Source organism: Mus pahari, chromosome 21 (assembly GCF_900095145.1).
Source record: "Mus pahari chromosome 21, PAHARI_EIJ_v1.1, whole genome shotgun sequence".
NCBI lineage: Eukaryota > Metazoa > Chordata > Mammalia > Rodentia > Muridae > Mus > Mus pahari.
The window spans coordinates 6,494,742-6,518,123 of record NC_034610.1 but is presented as its reverse complement, the minus strand read 5'-3'; the positions used below and the strand labels follow the sequence as shown (position 1 = coordinate 6,518,123).

Sequence of the window (23,382 nt, the reverse complement as noted above, 5' to 3'; positions counted from 1 at the left end):
ACTTTGTAGACCAGGCTGGCCTCGAACTCAGAAATCCGCCTGCCTCTGCCTCCCAAGTGCTGGGATTAAAGGCGTGCGCCACCACGCCCGGCTAGGGGATTCATTCTTATCTGGCCTCCAGAAGTATTGCATGCACATGGTTTACACACATGCCTGCAAGCACAACATCTTTACACATAAAAAAAATTTTTTTTAGAAAGTTTTTAATTGATGAATGAATTCTGGCTTTTTCCAACAATTTACAAAATGGCCCTAAATAATTCTACCACTTTGTATTATAGACTTAGATGAGGCAGCAATCTAGGCACTGATGATTGTACAACTAAAATGTCAACAAGCTCTGAAAAACATAAAAGATTCTATACCTGCAAAATAAAATAGAGAAGAGTTAACTCTTATTGGGTACATAAGTATGTATGCATGCACATACACTTGCACACTCGCAAAGAAGCCATAAATTAACTTTGGATGGCTTCAAGAATTTGAAAGCTGGGCTTTCCAGATGAGATCACAAACTCCTGGCACTGATGTTCTCTCCCAAGGCTCGTGGGCTCCCAGCTTACAGAATTTCCTGCAATGCCCTATCATCGTTCAATAAAGCCTTATGGCAAAATTATTCTAAATTGTTTGTATATTTGCAACTAAAGCTACTTATAAAAATAGAGTAAATGTATAAACTAAAGAAAGCTGTACTAAAAAGTCCTAAGTTGTGAATTAAGACATTTATACTCAACCCACAAACTAATATATGAATAACTAGTGAACCTAAAAAATATCTTAATGTTAGAGTCATTCTTTATTTCATTTGTGTCCAATAAGTGTTCTCAAATATAACCACCATTATTTTTCCTTTATATATTCAGTAAGTAGATGGCTATTATTGTACTAGTATTACATGGTGATTAACAAAATAATGGCAACTAATTAACAAGGAATGTTTCATGTAAAATATATAATGTTAGAACAGTGGTTCTCAACCCTCCCAATGCCATTTGATAGTTTCTCATGTTGTGATGATCCCCATCCATGAAATTATTTTTGCTGTTCCTTTATAACTGTAATTTTGCCAGTTATGAACTGTAAACATAACTATCTGATATACAGGCCATCTGATATGCAACCCCTGTAAAAGGGTCATTCAGAACCCCCACATTACCCCACAAAGGGGTTACGACCCACAGGTTGAGTACTATTGTGCTAAGGAGGAAGAGAAATAAAAACACTAGATAAACAGTACTACAGATGTGAAGTGGGTAGAAATTGGGAGAGTGTGGAGATAGAACCAGACAGCTTTTAGGATAACTGGTCAGGGAAAGCCTCTCTAAGGTGATATTTAAACTCAACCACTTAAGGAAAATCAGCAGCCAGTCACAGAGAATGGTGTATATATGACATAAAGATCTTGAAGCTGGGAATACATGACTTATTCTCAAAAGTCAAAGGAAGGCCAATCTGATTACACTGAAGAGAAGTGAAAAAAAAAATCACTTGAGATGACAGCAGAGAAACAGAATCAATTTTATCATATAGAGTTTTATAATAAAAAGCAGAGCCTGGAGGAACTTAAAAATCACCAAGTATAGGAGGAGACTATTCCCAACAAGATACTACAGACTACTTGAGCAACTCACTAATACTTGGGGGGCAAGGAGGAATCACAATAAAAAGAGTCCTTCTCAGAAACTTTGGAGCTGGAAGCAACCATAATGACCAGTACTCTCATACAGAAGGAATGACATGGTTCAAGTTATGGATTCTGTGATCAGATTATGAGAGTTGCACTTTATCTTGAAGATTCAGTATAAAAGTCTTCCCACAACTCTTGACCTCTTTTTGAAATTCCAAAGTCTTCAGCATGATTATTTCCCAAAGTGACATAGCAAAATTCTAATGGAAACATACTTTAAAGAGAAACAATTAGCCACATAAAACTAGTCCCACTTCTAATTTCATACACAATTCTTTTAAAGCAGCTGATAATACCTACACATTTACTCAAAAGTTATCTCTCCACATATTATGTGAAGCAGAAAACCATGAACAAAAAACAACAAGATATACTTACATCAGGGTATTCTTTTACAGGCACATAAAGTTTCTCTTGTAACTGAACAATGGGTCCCACCGCGTCAGGCAATTCTGCACTCCTTTTCTCTGTACTGCCATTTAACGTGTCATTGTACATGTCTTTCCGTACTCTGCTAATTTCTGTTAAAAGTAAAAATTTTAAATGTGTTAGACAAAAAATATTCTTGCTAATCCAGGAAAGGGGAAGAGGGGTTCTTCACTGATAAAATGTTAACACTCTAGTGAGGAACTGTTGACCTATTCTGTCATTCTCTGGACTGAGCCTGCTAACAAGATGATAGCCTTCATTTTTACCACAAATCAAATTTATACTAGCCAAATTGCACATCTTATTAAAACTAACTTCAGAGCAGACTCTGAGCCATAATCATATAGATTTATTTAGCTTACCTAATATTTTCAAGCTTAAAAAATGAGGTCTGTCATTTTAAATGATAGTTTTAGTTATGTAATTGCCATAAAACACATAAGACAAAACACCAAAAGCTCTTTTTTTATTCATGAACAATCTGCCTCAGTAAGATTTAAACTGAATACCACCTTATTGAGTGATTTAGGTATCTCTAATGCACTCAAGATGCTCACAGACTAAATACATGGTAAGTTTAGCCAAAGTCTGAGTGTAGTGTACACATTTAGCAGTTAAAGCTATGAAAAGAAAAAGTATACTGGACTGACAGAACTGAATGAACCCTTAGAAAAGCACCATTACAGGGAAAAGAAAATCAGCGCTTAATCAGAACACAAAAGGAGGTACAAAGGAAGACAAGCACCAAGCAAGCCAAAGTGATCAGACACCAGGGGACAAACAGGAAGTTAGGATGGTGTCTTAGACTAGACCACTAAAGGCATAACTAACCAAAGGAGTTTCAAGGGAAAGATGGTAACAGAAAACAAACTACACTGAGTTAACAGATAAAATATAAATAAAAAAAAAGCAAAGATAACCAAAATCAATGACATTTACCCCAATATTATCTGTATAATTCTTACTATGGATGTATTTTTGAAAAATGTGAAAACTAAATTTTAATAAATCAAATCTTATAAAGAAAATATTCTTCCATAAAATATTTAATGAGCTTCAGCTATATTATCAGCAGATAGGCTTGCACATTAGAACATAAATCATTTCTATAAGGTATTCCATTATTAAGGCAGACTGAATGCCTATAACTGTCTCTCCATTCTACAGAGTAATGCCTCCCTAAGAAAAAGGAGAAGAAAAATAATCACTCTAGAAAATATCTTATATATTCCAAATATACAATTTAAAGTATTCATATTAAAAAACTCCCAAATATGAATACACTATAATTTTCCTAACTACTTAACTCAGTTTTGTTCAGTAAAAACCACAAGAAAAAGGTACAATCCAAGTACTCTTAATCAGTATAAAATCCTAACTAAAGAATTACATATTTTCCTCTTTTGATAATCAGCAAATAGAATCAAAGAGTATATTAGATTAGGCTAAAAGAAGATTTATGTCACCTTTCCAACCCCTCTAAAAGTCATCCTTATATTCCTAATATTTAACTAAATTAAAATTATGCATATAGTCTTTAGTCCTGTCTCTAGATAAAAGTATTGGTTGGTATTAATTTATCATCAATAAATTTCTTCACAAAGTAGTCCATTCTTTGTGAGAACATGAGCATACCACAAGAATAAAAATTCACTTTTAAAAATGAATCTAAGAAAGCCACTACACTTTTCTTTCAAAAAGCATAAGCAATTTGGGATACATTACCCCCACCCCCACCCCTACCCCACCAGACAGGGCTTCTCTGTGTAGCCTGGGCTGCCCTGGAACTCACTCTGTAGACCAGGCTGGCCTCGGACTCAGAAATCTGCCTGTCTCCTCTGCCTCCCAAGTGCTGGGATTAAAGGCGTGCACCACCACTGTCTGGCTGGATACAATATTTGTAATACTCCAGTCAGAACAAATTCTGATTCTAATTCTTACAGGAACTCTTTGTGATTTGGGGTAAGTCTCTTATTTAATCTCTCTGTATTAGTGCCTCATAGAATTACAACTCACTTACTGAATGGTTCAACTAAATAAATCCAATTCTTTAGAATTCTACTTTTTCCCTTCTAATTCCTAACAATCAGGTTCTTCTCACATTATCCTAACAAGTTGCTGTAATCACATCCAGATCATCCTAGAGATACACAATGGTAGGTTCCTTTATAAAGTACATGAGTGACTCGTTAACAACTGTGTTGTATACATTCTCTTGTGCCAAATATATAATAACGCGGAAATACTCCACATACATCCACATGACTTTCAAGCTACAGCAGTGGTTCAGAAGGACCAAAGTTCAGAACCATTAGTATTTAAAACTTCCCCTACAGAAATTCCTAAATTGTGTATTTATCTTCTAACTAAATATTCTAATGATTAAGAAAGAGTTTCTTAAAAGAACAACTCTGAAGTTGTAAGCATTGAATTTGTTCTTCTGAGCTAAAACTCCCACTCATAAAACATCAGCCACTCGCTGACACTTAGGAGCTTCATAAATACTCAGAAAAGTTCTGTGACATCCAAGTACCCTGTAAGCTACCCAACATGTTTTTATGCCCTTCCACTTAGACACAATCCAATTAGTTAAAAGTGTCTCTAAAAATATAAAACCACACAACATTCCAAAACAAAAGATGAAGCATGGCAGTAACACTGTCTACTTCTTTCAGTAAAGAGCACTAATTCCTTAGCCAGCTTTAACAGGCAGTGCTCCTGTAGCTAGTGGAGTTGTAGCAAGTCTCTACCCTCCCTCTCTCTTCACAACTGTTCATTAAGGAAACAGCAAACAGTTTGCTTTTTTTTTTCTTGTGTAATCTCTACAAGCATATCCCTTTAAAATGATATTAATCTGCTGACACTCTTAGCACCAACTAATTTCTCATTCAAGATGACTGCAGCTTGGGTATCAAAATAGCCACATGCCTTACTAAACTACCTACCTGATAAAATCTCGGCAGCAGACACATACTATCTGGTCTGTAGGGGTGGGGGGAGGGGTGCCTTTTTTTTTTTTTTTAAACGCTATCTCATTCATTAACAGTCCAGGCTGGAGTCCAACTCCCAATGATCCTTCTTCAGCCTGAGTGCTAGGACTGCAGATATACTCTATCATACAACTCCACCTTCCTCTAGGTTCACATTATAGGCAATCCATAGTTTGTGCCATTAAACTCAGAAATCAAACCTTCATCTATATAGCATTTAGACCTTCTCCTATTTTACATGTTTTCTCAAGAAGACAGTCAGTGACCATACTTTTTTTCCTTCAAATTTCTATATGAACAAAATTATTTGTGTTTAGGGTTAAAAACTGAACTGGTTATACCATCTGCAGTCATCTTCCACTTCTCTGCTTTAACAATCTTGATCTTTTTTCTAGCTAAGCTCAACTGTCAGTTTATTCTGTTCCCAACAGAAAACTACCAAGAAAGCTGGATTGTTTGTTTCTCACTTGCTGTTACTGAATCATCTCCACTAATCTTTGTCTCTTCCCCTTAGTGTATCTAATTAGGTTTATTATTCCCATCATGTCTCATGTCTCAGTTCACTATTTGCCTCTGGCATTTTCTTTCCAATCACTTTTACTGGACTGGTATATAACCATAATAGCTACATGAATAGCTACTTTGTAATGTATTAAAAGTACTAGTATCAAGAACAACGTAAGAAAATATCAGAGGACAGAAAAATAGAGCTGAAGAAATTAAAATTAAAAACCTCAAGTAGTCATAAATATATAGATTCAATAATACGAGACTAGAAGAACCAATAAAAAAAAAATCAGCTCTAACTTTCTGATTGAGTTTTCAACAAATTAAAACTTAGAAAATTAAGAGAGAGTATGTACTAACTACTAATAATCAACAAAGCAATTAATGGCACACAGAAAAACAAAATGCATTAAAGTTTCAGGACTTAAAATAATGCCATTTTTTAAAGTTTATAAAAAATCTTGTTGTTGTTGTTGTTGTTGTTGTTGTTGTTGTTTTCAAATAAAGCCATGTCTTTTACATTCTGCTGTGGTAACTGGTTGCAATAGCTCAAATGGACATACTAACATTGCAGACATTTTATCTGGGCAGCTATAGACTTTTTCTTTATGCATCACAAATACATCGATGTACCTTAACATAATATACCTAAATACATAGAAATATAGAAAGGCATGAAAAGATTATAATTTACTTGATCATGACCATCTCAGTTTTTCAATTAACAGTTTTCATTGATTTGAGTAAATTAATAGCCAATATTTTATACATACATGCTTTAATTATACACAGGTTTTAAAATGTTAATAAGTTTTCAGCTTTCAACACAAATAAATTCTATTATTTTCTATCTGCAATTAACCTTTTGATGGGTAGTACTGTAACACAGCCAACACAAACAGCAAACTAAGAGTATAATAATTAAAATCTTAGCAAGTGAATTCTTCTCAACATGATGCTTACTAAAACTTAGAACAACAGTATTAGAAATCTATTTATATCTGAAAAATAATTCTCCCTAAAGAAGTAGCTGTTATGTAGCCATATGTACTGAGGATTAACAGAGCTCTTTCCTATTCTGCCCTGTAAAGGAAAAAAAAAACAGCCAACAAAAACCCAACTCATAATTTAGCATATACAAAGGAAGTTTAGTTATTTTGAGTAGAGAAAGTTCATAGAATGCATCACTTCACTGGGCTTATTTTAAGAAGCTACATCTACAAGTTGGAGCAAATGAGTTTTAAAACAAGATACTACAGAATATACCACTACTTAGTAAGATGTTTTACTTGCTCTAAATAAATTACTTCTGGTTTAAATTAAAGGCATTTGCTTTTAAACTAACAAGGGGAAGAAAAAGAACAAGCCATTGGTAATTCCAGTGGGCCTTATTTGGGTAGTTAAATCGTACTCTACACCTCAAAATTAAAACTAAACCTTCTTTCAAAAAAAAAAAAAATTAAACAGAGTTCAGTGGAAAAGAATGAAAATTGAAAATATACAATGATAGCTGGGCGTGGTGGCGCACGCCTTTAATCCCAGCACTTGGGAGGCAGAGACAGGCGGGTTTTCTGAGTTTGAGGCCAGCCTGGTCTACAAAGTGAGTTCCAGGACAGCCAGGGCTACACAGAGAAACACTGTCTCGAAAAACCAAAAAAAAAAAAAAAAAAAAAAAAAAGAAAATACACAATGAACAAATAATACTGCTCATGAGACATTAGAATATTGTAAAAGTAATTTATTAATTAATTAATTTACAGAACCAAACCACTCGTGTTCAAAATTCCAATGGCATTCTTCATGGAACTAAAAAAAAAAAAAAACAATTCTAAAATTCATGTAAAACAGACACACACACCTCTCAAATAAAACAAAGTAATCCCAAGCAAATATAACTAACAATGCTAGAAATATCAGCACCCAGTTTTTACTAGAATCACACCAACAAAAACTACATGGCAGGGGCACAAAACCAGACAGCAGGAGCAATGGATTACATAGGATACAGAAATAAACCAATACTGCTAGAGCCAATCATCTTAAACAAGGGTACCAAAAGCATACATTAGAGAAGGCACTCTGAACAAAAGGTATGGGAAAAATGGATAGCCACATGTAGAATAATAATGAAATTAGATTTCTATCTTTCATCCTGTAAGGTGGATCAAAGAAAGACCTTAATGTAAGACCAGAAAGTCTCAAATGCTACAGGAAAACACTTCAAGGTACAGGAATAGACAAGGACGTTGTGAAAAGGGCTCCAGTGGCCCAGGAAATAATGAGAATTAACAAGTAGGATTACATAACTTTAAAAAGCACCTGGACAGCAATGAAAAAAGTTAACAGCAATAGCCTACAAAATGAGAGAAAAGCTTTGTCAACTATACATCTGATAAGACTAATAACTAAAATCCACAAATAAAAAAAATTAAACATCAAAAGAACAAATCATTCAAAGAATGAGCAGATGGAATCAAGAATAAAAACAGCCAATAAGTATATGAAAAACTGTTCAACATCCTTTCCCCTGAGGGAAACTCAAAGCTACACGGAGATTCCATCTCCTTCCAATCAAATGGCTGTCATCAAGAAAACAAGTGCTGGCAAGGACACTGAGGGAAAGGACAAACCCTTGCACACCACTCGTGGGAATGCTGCAGGCACTGCTGAACTCACTAGAGACTTTTCAAAAACCTCAAAACAGAAATGTCGGATAGTACAGCTACTCCATTTCTGAATATAACATACACACACACACACACACACACACACACACACACACACACCAATAAAAAAGCAAAGTCAGGAGTTGGAGAAAGATGGCTCAGTTAAAAGCACTTGCTTCCAGAAGACTGAAGTTCAACTCTCTCAGCACCTAGGTCAGGCACCTCACTTCTACCAGTAACTCCACCTCCAGGCGATCTGATGTCTCTGGGATTCTACAGACAACTGCACTCATGTGTAGATGCACACACCTACACATGATTAAAAATAAACTGTTTTAAGAATCAGTGAGTACCACAGAGTTCTGCACACCCATTTTTACCATAGCACTGATGACAGCCAAAACATGAAGTTAATCCAGGAGTTCATCAACAGATGAATGTATAAAGAAAATGTACTTAACACACACACAAAGTCTTATTTAGTTATAAAGAAATAAATTTCAAACTGAAACCACATTGTTTTCTCATGCTGGACATAAACATATAGATCAATATGACATATACATGTATATATATGGCATGTAGGTTGCAAGTGACTACTAGTGGAGATAAAAAGGATCATCGGGGGAAAAAGGAAGAACAAGTAGGTAAAATGAGTTGTGTTCGTAATATGAATGAATTAAAATGAATAGGCATGGTAGAGAATAATTTTATAAACAATTAATCAAGGGATGGACAGATGGCTCAACAGTTAAGAGCACTTGGGTTCAATTCCCAGCACCCATGTGTTATCTCACTACCATCCGCAAACTCAGTTCCTGGGACTCTGACACTCTCTTCTGACTTCCTCAGGCACTAGGCATACACATGGGAGCACAGATATAGATATATATACAGGCAAAATACCCATATACATCAAATAATTAAAATAAGTAGAATGAACAAATGCTGCTTCTTTACACAGGTAAAATAAGTCATTAAGAAGAATGGCACAGAAATGGAAAATCATCTTTAAAAAAATAAAATCCAGGTTTTTAAACTGAGATAGGCAGTTTTCTTCACTTAAAGTTTAATTGTTTCAATTTAACAACAACTATATGTGTGTATACACACACACACACACACACACACACACACACACACACGGTTTGTATAAGTGTCAATCAACATTTCATAAAAATGACCTTGCTGCTCACTGAGTTCCTCATAATATTCAAGGAAAAAGTCTTTATGCAATTCCAATTCTATGAAACCTTAAGTTAAATAACTCATAGGGTTGGTCAGTGATTATTAGAAGATTAACATGAGAACCCAAGTTTAAACATAATACTTACAACACTGCAGTTTTATTAACCCTTTCTTCATACTTACAAGCAAAGGAAATGGGTACTCAAGACATAACAGGTAAAAGGTCTTAAAAATGCACTATTATAAACCATTGAGTTTTTAATCAAGTTCATTTCTTCCCTTGGGGGGGGGGGGGGCGTGGCTTTTTAAGACAGGATTTCTCTATGTAGTCCTGGCTGCCCTTGAACTCAGAAACCCACCTGCCTCTGCCTCTCTGCCTCCCGAATGTTGAGATTAAAGTGCTACTTCATAGCATCTGTATTTTTTCAAAATTGGTTGTCTTGGGTTTGGGGTGTTTTGTTGTTTTGTTTTTAATAACTTGTTCACTTTTACACATAGAGATGCTCGTCCTGCACACCTCTGTAAGTCAAAGTACAAATTTCAGGAATCTGTTTTCTCCTTCCACCAAGAGCTTCAGGGAAGCTTGAGACTTGCTTAGCAAAGTGCCTTTACCTTCTAAGCCATCTCAAAAAGTGTTTTACTGTTGACCAGAATAATGGCAGTAGTGGATTGAACCATGAAACCACAACTATTAGAACAGAGGAAAAGAGATTTACAGATTCCAATTAATAACTGTCAAGTTAAGGTAAAATTGTTTTTTTAATCCACTAATAGGAAACCATTTATAGCAGGGATGGCATAAAAGAAGTTTATTAAGTGTATGCTAAAATCAGTGAGCAACGTGGGATATGGGGTAATATTAATTATAAAGGGGGAAAGAAACTTTATGGTGAAGAATTATGTCAACCAAAACTCACCACAACCAAGCAATTAAAATTAACACACATACTCACCCTTCCTAGTTTGATGCACCAAAGTACTTCTGTGTTTTTCTTGCCAAAATACATGTCCTCAATCTAATCATTTAATTTAAAAAATAGTCAGACTAACTCAATACTTAAAAGAAAAACTTTTCAAAAGTACCCAAGTCATTGGACAGGGAGTGTCATGGGAGGGAGGGAGGGAGGGAGGGAGGGAGGGAGAGAGGGGAGCTGACCCCCACAGAATTAGAGTCTCTAAAGGAGGAAAGTGCATGAGCTGGGGGACTTGAGGACAGAGTGAGTTCCAGGACAGCCAGGGCTATACAGAGAAACCCTGTCTTGGAGAAAAAAAGTTTATTTACTAGCTAAACTTAGGAAATTAAAGTCATTTACAATAATCTTCCCCAAAGTTTGAATAACAGTACTATTTTTTTTTTTTTTTGAAGACAGGGTTTCTCTGTGTAGCCCTGGCTGTCCTGGAACTCACTCTGTAGACCAGGCTGGCCTCGAACTTAGAAATCCACCTGCCTCTGCCTCCCAAATGCTGGGATTAAAGGTGCGCTCCACCACTGCCTGGCCAATACTAACTTTTTAACTGTGCAGCTTATCTTTCTCTTCCCCAGGCTCCTTTACATCTATATTCTTAGGTTAGTGCCTTCTGAAAAAAATTTTTTTAAATATCACAAATACTCAAAGTCATAAAAATCAGAATAAAACTAAAGCACACCCTTCCAAGTACTTTGAAGATGGGTGAGGAGAATGAGTTACTTTATCTACAGTATCTATTTCTTTTTATTTGTGTACCAAATTTGATGCAGTTTCAAGGAAGAAAAAGACTAAGACTAGTAATTATGCCCACAGGTTTTTACATGTACACCTTAATGCCATGAAAAACAAAAGAATCAATGTAAAATTACACCAAGTATAGAAGCACTCCTTCATACTATGAAAATGTTAAAAGGAATTTTTAAGCATAAGGTATTTTTTAAATCTATTATATACAGCATTCATAAAGGTCTTTTACAACAATCACCAAGATTAAATTAGAAAAGTGAATGATATTTCAGCAAAAATCTTAGTTCTCTTTTTATGACAAGAGCCAACTAAGTCTGCCCTCAAAAATACAAGTAACTGGAACTGAAAATATCATTGCAATACAGTGAAAGCTCCCTAATTAAAGCTCAGCTAGCTTAAAGAATCAGAAAATCTATATAAAGCTGCATTATTGGAAGAAGTACATTTACTACACTTTTATTGTCTTCTGAAGTGCACATTCTACTATGGCAGTCTTGGAGAGCAGTTTTAATGAGTTGAAATGCAGAATACAACTTTTTGAAATCATAAACATTAAGTTTATCAAAACGGACAGTAAATGCTAATGTTTAAAATATAAAATAAAACACATCAACCCAGCCAAAAAAAAAAAAAAAAAACACTGGTAAAGAATATTCTAATCAAGCCCACTATCCTCATGGCTCCAGTCATATCCAACTTCTCCACATGACAATCTCACACGTTTGAAATCAAATTCCAGTCTTTGCTCATAACTTCTGTTCCTCCTGCTATCAAAACAGGCAAAGTCATCCTCATACTTCATGTCCCCAAATAATATGCACTTGGCTTTCAGAATACATATTAATACCTCACCACTTCAACCTGTACCACACTATTATCTCTAGCCACAATTATCTCTGTAACCCACTTACCTCACAAAAATATACCAAGCTACATTCTTAATACCTTCACCCCAGCATCCAAAGTGGATATATGCTTGACAAACTAAGTCTCTTCCTTAACATAAAGGTTCTTCTCAGCAAAGCTCATTCTCTTTATTTTGAATTTATGAGGCTTGCCAAGAGTAAATGTTCACGACAACAATGCTATATTCCTTTAATGGATCTCAGACCAGATTAAATGCAAACTTTTCAACATCTATTTAACAAACAGGTACCAGTACACTCACTGGTCAAGGCCATAGGCAAATGATATGAAAATACAGACTTAGTTTCTGTTCCACCAGAATCCACGTTAGCAAAAAAAAAGAGTTGAAGCAGAGCACAGAGGTATGGTGTTTCAAAGAAGTATCAACCATTTCCTAATATCACATAACAATAATCTTGGCTTTTACTGAAATCTTGGTTTTTACAAGACGGCTCAACTGTAAAGGCTAGGCTTACAACAAAACGGGAGGAGGGAAAGCCTACAACATAATCTGAGAGATTTATACCTACAAGTACTATGCTAATCTCTATGGTCATGTAGTCTAAGTAGGAGGTGCTCTTAGACTTCACTGCTCAGGAGAAACTGAGATCTCAGAGAGAAAAGTGAACTCAAAGAGCTCCTTTTCTGATTTCTCCTTTATGTTCAAGACTGAGCTTTCAAAAAACTCATGTACAACAGTATTTGAGAAGGCAATCCCACCAGACACTGCACGAGAGATGGATCCACAGAGTAGTAGTTTCTCTCCAAGTCCCTATATCTAATTTTTCTTTGTAAGCCAATTTTTCAGCTACTACTCTAACCCTATTTTACCATTATGCAAACCTTTCCTAAAAAAAAATTTACACCTCAAAACCAGGAGGTAAAAATCTTGAAGACTGGTAGTTGTAACAGCAGAAATTTTAGAATATGAGATAGCAAGGCCTTATTTCTTCCGATACATCTTCCTAATAAGTCTATATTGGAGATGAGAGATTTACTTCTACAGTGTGGTTAGGTACATATCCCTACAGTTAAGGACTATTCTTACGATTTTAAAGTTAGAAAGCTGAGATGTGAAATTTAAATATTTTTATTTAAAATCATTTAACTAGTAATTGAAAGTCAAGTTTCAAAGCTGGGCTTTCTCTAAAGTTGTAGTCTTAATTTCATCCAACAGACCATCTCCAACATTACTTTTCCATCCTCAAAATTAAATCTGGTTCCTACTGGAGCAAGTGGTTACGAGTAGGAAAACCAGTAACAAGAGCCAGAGAGAGAAGAGGAAAATAATGGGAAAAGAGATGTAAAATTGAAAAGTTAAAAGACTGCAATACCAAGGCAAGGAATGGCATATCCAAATTACAATTAAAACTGGAATGAAAGCTGTATCGAAGATATTCATCCAAGTCACAGCTGTGTCTTTCAAGCTATCATTTAAGCTTTGCACAGCCCATCCATGTTTAATGATCTCTATGGGTAAACTTATGAATCCAATAGAACAAATTATTTTGAACAGCAAGTATTTATACATGTCTGGAATAAAATGGATTTCAGCTAGTATGGACTGAATACTTTCTATGGAATCAGGAACTTGTGTCTAGAGTTTTCTAGGAGTTAAGAAATGACCAGGCTGGCCTCGAACTCAGAAACCCGCCTGCCTCTGCCTCCCGAGTGCGCCACCACACCCGGCTTTCAAGTATTTCTTATACATGTTTATTTTATACAATATTTTTGCGAGCTCCAATTTTTGTGGTAAGCTGGTGTGAAATTTTCCACTTATGGTATATTAACCTTTAAAAAGTTTTGGATTTTGGAGAATTTTGAATGTTCAGATTAAGGCTGTTCAACCTGTAAACATTATATAGTAAATTACTGTAATGCATAAAGAATACTTAGAGAAAGCATCCAGCACATACTATTGACAAATGAGTCATAAACAGGAAAGCAAAAGTATAATACAGCAAAGTCATGTTACCTAGAAACTCAACTGTCACAATTTATAAACCACTGAAATACAAACCCCACACAGTCAGCCTATTTAAAAAGAGGCTCAAATTTTCAGGGCAAATGATCTCTTTAGCACCTTTAAAAAAAAATGTAACAGCGCATATTTTTATTATCTGGGTGTTATTTTTTTCTTTTTTCCATTGGTTATTTTATGTATTACCATTTCAAATATTATCCCCGTTACCCCTCTGCAAAAACTCATGCCATCTCCACTCCCCTCTGCTTCTATGAGAGTGCTCACCCACCCACCAGCTCCTGCCCTGGCATTCCCCTTTGCTAGGGGCATCGAGCCTCCAAAGGAACAAGAGCCTCCCCTCCCATTGACACCAGATAATCCTCTGCTACATGTGCAGCTGGTCCCTCCATGTGCACTCTCTGGTTGGTGGTTTAGTCCCTGGGAGCTTTGAGGAGTCATCTGGTTGATATTGTTGTTCTTCCTATGGTTACAAACCCCTTCAACTCCTTCAGTCCTTCCCCTAACTTCTCCATTGGGGTCCCCACACTTAAGTCCAATGTTTGGCTGCGTGCATCCGCATATGTATTGGTCAGGCTTTGGGAGAGCCTCAGGGGACAGAGAAGGCTCCTGTCAGCAAGCCCTTCTTGGCATCAGCAATAGTGTCTGGGTTTGGTGACTGCAGATGGGATGGATCCCTAGGTGGGGTAGTCTATGGATGACCTTTCTTTCAGTCTCTGCTCCACTCTTTGTCTCTCTTTAGCACTTTTCTTACTCTTTCTAAAGGGTCAGAGCTTTTTGCTCCAGGTTCTAACTTTATTTAATCAGTTTTCTTAAGTCTAAGACTATTTTAGCTTCAAATGAGTAACTAACATAGGGGGAAAAGGAAGGGTAGGGATTAACATTTCAGTTTGCAATATATATTTAAGTTTATAAGGTACACTTATATAATAAAATTGCAATGTATGTTTACATACTAAAATCCTTAAAATGGCTACTTAAAACAAAGCAAACAAAAGCAAAGCACCTGATGCCATTGATATGAAACTATAATATTACTACAAGCACTGTCTTCACAGCGCACCATGGACCCTGTGATTGTGAGCACCTGAACTATACAGAACAGGGTTCCAAAACCCTCTCACAACAACACCCATCATAGGTACTTGAGATGCTTTAGCTCTGGCACCAAGAACTGAAGCTGAACTACAGCTAGTAACTGTGTTCCAGACTTGATTTGGCATAAGATAATAAATTCTCTTATTAAAAGAAAAAAAAGGACTGCAGAGCGAGTTCCAGGGCAGTCAGGGGTCATATAGAGAAACCCTGTCTCAAAAAACCAGATAGATGGATAGATGGACAGATGCATAGAGATAGTTAAGTAGGTAGGCAGGCCATCAACCAGTACCTACAGAAACTGAATTTAGTATCAGCTTACAAACATGTGATTATTATACTGAGCCAGTTATACTTTATATCATATTACATACACTACATTTATAGCCCATTAAAAAAAAAACAGAAGCTATTTAAAACTAAGTACACATACAATATTTCTATTCTTAAAGTATATATACGCAAGTGCAAATTATATGCCTGAGTACATCTGAATCTGGCTTCATCTTGGATGTAAAATCATAAAATTTAAGTTCTGTCACAACACGAAAATAAAGCTTCTTATACATCTGACCAGGTACAGTAGAGTTCACATAACTAGAATATTAATCCTGGCTCTAAGTCTTAAAGTTGCCATAGCTTACTAAAATCAAGTAAAACAGATGACCAAGTATTCAGTACTCATGTGTCACTGATTCTGGAATGTCAGCACTGACTTGTTTACACTCTGCCCTCAGTGCAAATCTCAGTGATGGTAAGATGGGTTATGTTCACTATTACAGGCTAAGGTCTTCTTTCCTACAGATGTAATATAATCACTCTTCCAAAGACTTAACACTTAATTAAATGAAACTTTCAGTGAAAAAGACGCAATTACTGGTTCATTTTTTAGTATTTTTAAAAGAAACACTACTCCTTGATTTTCATCTTTAATCTACAACTCCAATAAATTGTCTCCTGACTACAGACATTTATAGGACCCTCTTCTTCCTTCTATCCTTTTTTAATCACCAAATATTAAGTTTCAATGTCTGCTTTAAAAACAGAATCTCCATACACTGTACTGCTCAAAAAATATGATCAATTAGATCAAGGGTATATATTCAAAAAATCTACTAACTTTCTTAAAATAATGTTTACTTACCAATCAGAATTAACTGGGGGCAGGGTCCCTCAATGTCATAACATGTGAACTCTCTGGTTTAAACAGTTTTGGAGGACACAAATTAATATTAGAATACAAACATTAGGCCAAACCCACTACAGATAGGTTTTCATTTTCATTTGCCACAAATAATTCTCTGAATCTGAAATGGCCATCTTCTAATGGCTATGTATATAATGGATGGATTAAAGTATTTCAAAATGAATGCTACAATGTACCACAAAACTCTGGGTTTAACACTCCAAATACTGTATGGTATTATCAAGGGATGGGTTATTCCTCAGAAATGACAAGCATTAATCATTTAGAGAAAATAAAATAAGAACCTAGATTGCTCATAATACAAGTTTTACCACTCTGCTCTAATTTTATACCATAAATTAGTTAGGCACAACCCAAAACAGCAATGATACCTACAGAACACGATGGGTTTTTAAAACTGATGACAGAAAACTGAATGGATACTGAATGATCTAGGAAGAGATGGAAGAGGGCAGTAACTATTACCAAAATACAACATAAAACTTTCAAAGAATAATAAAAAAAATTTAAAGTAACCACTGATGGCATTCTATTGTTATTCATAAGCCTTGCATTTGTCTCTTCTAGGTATAGTTCCTCACATACATAGCGCAACTCCTCAAATATGGAAGAAACAAAATACAGGGCACAGTAATAATAGGAATATCATGTACTGAAAAGGCAATGTTAGAAATATTTAGAAAAATGTAAAAGTTTATTGACAAAAGCCTTACTGAAGAACTTTAAACTGGCTCTGAGTAGAAAACTCAAATGTCATTCATCTGAACTAAGCAGGCCAAGCAAAATAACCTGTAATTCCTATGTTCTATTCAATGTCGAAATGGGTGGGTAAATTTAAAGCCTCTTCTCTCAAGAGTTGCTTTATAGGCAATTTTCTCCCAGTATCAAGGCCTGCAGTTTCCATGTGGCTGCCAGTTTGTGATTAAATTCATCACCTTTATTATAAAAATGTGCTTTACTCCATGGCCTGCTGCACAAAATCTGTAAGAAAAACATTTTTCACTGCTAACAGCAAGATCATTCTAAGGCAACTACCACATCCTCAGACGTTAACTTCCTTAACCCACTGCAGCAGCCAATCACACAGAGAAAATCTAACAACTGAGAAACCTACAGAAACTGAATCCTATAGAAATACCATGTTTTAAGGCCTTTTAATAAAACATAACTAAACCTTCAGTTTAGATGTTTCAATTTAATTTTTTTTAACATCCTTTTTTTTTTTACTTTGCCACAATAGAGAATGAAACAACAATTAGTGTACTGACAGGCAGGTGCTCTACCAAGGAACTATATACTTCCAGCTGCCAAACTTGAAATTTGTAAAGAACTACAAGGCAAAGTCAATGCCTACAATATTTCCAAAGTCTATAAAAAGACACTATTCTTAGGCACTAGAAAATTATCTTATCTTTTTATTCCATTGTTTACAAGTTCATGGCTTGATTCAGAGTTTAACTTTTACCATCTGGGCACAGGGCCAATAGTCAAAGACAAATGTTTACATAGTATTTCTAACTGACAGTTCCTTTTCAAACTTGGGGGAGAAGGCTGTCAGAAAAGAAATGTTTCTCAAATAGTTAAATTTAAACTAGTTAATATACTTAGAAAAATATTCTTATTAATTTGTAAAGTTTAATATTTTAAAGATTAGCTATGTAACTAACTTTTAACAAACTTGGCCAGCAAGCCAAAAATTCAAATCTCATATAAACATATTTGGTATTTTTCATTTTAGAATGTAGAGAGAATACCAGAACTAAATCTCATACTCAGTTAAGCTTTAGTAAGAGAAATTATCAAATTATAAAACATATGTTCTCTATAAAACATATGTTCATCTTCCTGCTAGAAAATCTGGTTATTTCCTTAAAGTTCCATTAAGTCTTCTCCAGACCATTGTATATCACTTATTTCTATATCCATAGCACCCAGTAAGATGTTATGGGGAAAGATTGTTGAAAAAAATAAATGAATAAGGTAAACTATAACAAAAGTCAACATTACCTTTTTGATAACTATAAGCCAAAACATTAAATTAGTATTAACCAGCATTTTTTAGATTAAATGTATTTTTCAAAAACTAAATTGTATTGCAGATATAACAGTGAAACATTTCCTAAATATTCATATTAGTTATATAAATACACATAGACATACATACTTTACTTTGATAACAAAGTATTTCTCTTGGTTATTAACATTTAAGAATTTTTGTTTGTACAGTCAGTGTACAAATATTACTAGTGGAGACAACCAAAGAGACTCTCAATTTATGACATGATGAAACACATCTGTGATCAAAGCCCTAGAGAAGTGGTTCCAGGAAGTTCAAGACCAGCCTGGGCTAGTGTAGAACATATTCAAAAACCCAAATTGGGAGGAGGAGGGAGGAGAGAGGAGGGAGGAAGAAGGAGGTGGAGGAAACAACCAACCAACCAGCCCAGGACACACTGAGGGTCCTCTTTATTACCAGCATTCTCTCCAGCACTGTCTTGTTCTTTCTCCCCTCTTCAGGGTCCAAGCCATCTTTACAAATCACAAAGTAACTTATTCAATACTCTAAGTTGATTTTGAGGCCCAACTTTAGCTATCATGTAACAAAATAAGCTTGTTGCTATTACATATCCTATGGCATTCAGCAAATTCATACCTGAAAACCAAATTTTATATAGATGAAAATGAAGTAAAAAAATAAATTAGCACCATATCCCTCCTTACCACAACATAAAATACAATTTTCCTATAACTGAAAAACTAACCTAGGATTTTCAAATTCATATCTTATTTTATCTTCCCTAATTGTTTTTCCTATCCAACGTACTTCACTTTCTATTTACTCATCCAACCCAGTACTGGAAATTGAACCTAAGACCTTGAATGTGCAAGGCAAGTGGTCTACCCATGAAGACAGTACCACCAAAACAGACCCTCAGCCCTCACATTGCCTTTCTAAGATTAAGAAAAACTTCATCTTAGCCCACAAAGTACAGACAATACAAAACAGCAACACAAATGGTTGTAAATAGTAGACAGCTGGCAACTGCAAACGACTCTTTTGTCTTTGGTTAAATGGTGGTTTAAGGATAACGAGTGTGTGCACCGTATACTTAATTTTGTTCTTATTTGGAAGAAATGTTTTTTAAAAAGACTTGGGAAATATGTAAAGTAACAAAATAAAATTTAAAATAATTGAGACTTCACATCTGAAGGTAGCACAGATTAATAGTTATAACAAAATCTCTTAATGATCAGGCTTAAAGGTACTTTTACTTGCTAATAATATAACTTAGATATTTTCTACAAAAGAGCCAACTTAGCTACCATTCCTGAAACCAACACTGTCTAGACCATGGTATTCAGCCTATGTGTTGCTCAAGTACCCCTTTGAGTACTGAGTGACCCTTTCAAGGGTTCATATTTCAGATATCCTGCGTTTCAGATATTTATGGTTCCAAACTAAAATTACAGTTATAAAGTACCAATGAAAATTGTGTGGCTGGGGTCACCACAACATGAGAAACTGTATTAAAGAGTGGCAGCATTAAAAAGGTTGAAAGTCAGTTCAGACCATTAAATCTCTTCACTTTTTTTTTTTTTTTTTTTTTGGTTTTCCGAGACAGGGTTTCTCTGTATGGCCCTGGCTGTCCTGGAACTCACTTTGTAGACCAGGCTGGCCCGAACTCAGAAATCCGCCTGCCTCTGCCTCCCAAGTGCTGGGATTAAAGGCGTGTGCCACCACGCCCGGCCTCTTCATGTTTTCATCGATGAAGTGTGTGTGTGTGTGTATCTGCATACACAATGAAGCTGTGACTGAGTTTCAAAATTCCAATTTCAAAACTTTGGAATTGTAGTATTTCTATGAAAAAGGCTAAAGCTTCTTTGTTTGCAGAGCATAAGATTAAACCCAAAGCCTTAAATATGACAGGTCACCCAACACTCTACCAGGTCCTTTTATAGTGTACACAGTAACTTTAGGGTGAGCTATGAAACTCTTGTCTCCCTCACACTCCCAATGTAAGATATGCCAGTACCCAAGAGATACAAAGCCTGAAAGGGAGAAACAGCAGTATCATGTACAATAGCCTGTCTCATTAAGGGATTTCATTGTAACTGAATGCTTATACAACTAAAGAAAACCTAGGTTAAAAGCAAACACTGTGGTAGATCAAAGTTGCAAACAACTAAGAGCCCTGAAAGGAAAATCTTTAAATATCTCTTGTCTCCTGGTCCAAGCATAAACTTCACGTATTTAAAGTGTAATTCAAAATGTCCTTGTACAAGGACACTGTTCCTAGGTCTAGTGTATATTCCTATACCATTTAAATTCTGTCCTTTGAGAACAGGTCCCAGTTCATCTCTTCTTCAGAACCACTGGTGAACCTCCCAATCTAAAGTAGTCTTTCTAGTACCAGGTTTTAGTCTCTGTTTAGGTTATCAATAACTATGGAATAATTCCGAAGTTCTGGCATATTCCCCCATAATATCCCATACATACTTTTAGTTAAGTCATTAAAAATAGCATGTTAAATAGGGTACTCTGCAATTCAAAACACTACAGAATAATAATCACTTTCTATTAAATACACCAAAAATACTCACTTTACATTAAATACATTGCACACCTATGAGGAGTTTGAAATTCATTGACCCAGTCATAAAAGCTTTCTGGGACTTACTATCAGACACTAGAAATCATTTATCACACACACACACACACACACTCACACACAGGTATCCTAAAAGCAAAGGGGCATGTCAAAAAAAAAAAAAAAAATCAAAACCACCACCACCACACACACAAAAAAAAGTCAATAACTAATACACTTCAACAACATCAAATAACAACAAAAAATTGGAAGCTAGAAGACACGAAAAAAATATTGGCTCATGAATGCATGCATGCATGCCTGTGTGTGGGTGTGTGTGGGTGTGTGTGGGTGTGTGGGTGTGTGTGTTAAAGAAACACAAAGGGCTAGTGTTTCAGTGGGCACTCGATTCTGTTATATCCATTAATAATAAAGCGTAGAAGGAAGCTCACAAACTCGGTACCTATTAATTATATGTGGTTTTCACTTTTTAACTGATATATCTAAAACTTTTCCTAAGGAGTATTTGTTAGTAAAACACATCTGTCTAGTTCTTTCAACGACTTCTTAATTAGTAAGAAAAAAAAATTCAAGCTCCTCAAAAGTTTACACACTAAGAAACATACGCACACCAGACTCATCATGCTTTGTCTTTGTTGTTGTTTTGAGACAGTTTCTCTACTTAAACCGGGTGGAGCATGGGGGGCTGGAAGGGATAGGGGAGGGGGTGTCTTGAATTCACAAAGATCATCCTGCCTCTACCTTCTGAGTGCTGGGATGAACACATACATGTGCCACGATAAAAACTGAGCTTTCTCACCTACTCTCCTGCTCTCTTCTGAAGGGAAATACAGTCCTGCTCCTAAATGAAAATTTTTGCATTCAATTCTCTATAAGCATTGTAGAGAATCAAGTGTAATACAAGTTGGTATAGCTGTACAAAAGTTACTATATCAGTTTCTTCCTTCCTGTATCTCCATAAAAAACAAACGAAGAAAAGACACATCCTTTCAATATACTGGGAGTTTAATTTCAAATGACTGAGAAATAGTATTTCACAACTGGAAAAAAATACAATAACCTAGAAAAATGTGATAATATTAAAAAGGCACACATTTCCCAAACAGTAATGAACAGCATTTTTTTCAACAATTGTTAAGGCACATTTTAAAACAAATTATATAACATTGCCAAAAAAAAAAAAAAAAAAAAAACACCTAACAAGAAATCCTGTAATGCTATAAACTCTAGCAATAAAGTGAGATAAGATACGGTTTAACTGCTGATAACTTTTTATTGCTGTAATAAACTATGATCCTCAAAAGAACTTTCTCCTCATATAATAGCAAGCTACGACTCACCTTTTTTCTAATATTACTAAATAGCAATCACTGATCCAAGATTCAGAACAGTATGGATTATGAGCAAATGCATGCTTAGTATGTAACATAATACATCACCCCAAATAACTTTTCAATACTAATATAAAAACAAAAAACATTACAGGAAAAAAATGTAATCTATCTGCTAGTTAGATTAAATAGTCAACCTATAGTCTCTTAAAGACTAAATCTTTAAAGATACAACCTTAGGCATACTTACCATCATAAGGACAATTAACTACAACTCATCCTATTCCTGAGCAACCCCTTCTCCCTTACAATATAAAGGATAAAACGTTCTTTTCTGACAAAGTCACTTCCCAACACATTTTAGTCACTAAATGCTCTTGTGTGTACTGACATCCCCATCTGCTGGAACATAAGTTCCTTACTGTTAAAGATTCTTAACGACAAAAAGGTTGCAGTAAAGATTTTCCAAATACAGCTTCAAAGCTTCATTTCTACCAAGGAGGTTTGTCTACGTGTAAATAACTTTCACGGGCACTATTCTGCTCCTTTCCTTCAGGATAAGATCTAAAGCATTAGTCTAAAGAGGAAATTTTCTCCTTTTAAAATAAAATGTGGATCATATCTCCATCATCCACACAAGGTACACATACACATAGATACACACACACACACTCACACACATATACTTCTCATTTTAAAAGATATGTGTTCTCCTAATCTCTGCTGGGTTTAAGGTAAAAGCTAGTTAAAAAGGTACAATAAAAGAACTTACACAGTAAATGTTAATATCAAAAAGTAGATAGTAGGATTTAGTACTCAAGAAGGAAAACACCGCACATAAAAAAAAAAAACCAAAACACACTAGACATGAATTTATAATGTGTAAAAATGAGTAAGACCATTTAAACATATTTAGAAGTTTGCAGATTATTTTGATTTTGAGAATATCTCCTTTATACTATAGAAAGAATCAAGTAATCATATCACCATCAAGAACGATATTTGGGGGCTGTATAATGACTCAGTGGTTAAAGAGTACTGGCTGCTGGGCTGGTGAGATGGCTCAGTGG

General features: G+C 35.3%; 1 protein-coding gene across 6 annotated transcripts in view; it reads right to left on the bottom strand.

The window, feature by feature from the left end:
• The window catches only part of Qki (QKI, KH domain containing RNA binding), a 116,179-nt gene that overhangs the window by 81,274 nt on the left and 11,523 nt on the right, over positions 1-23,382 (bottom strand). For all 6 annotated transcript variants that reach the window (XM_021221680.1, XM_021221684.2, XM_021221685.2 and 3 more), the window contains exon 2: positions 2,066-2,208. In XM_021221680.1, coding sequence (XP_021077339.1) covers positions 2,066-2,208 — 143 coding nt within the window. The remainder of the gene's footprint in view (positions 1-2,065; positions 2,209-23,382) is intronic.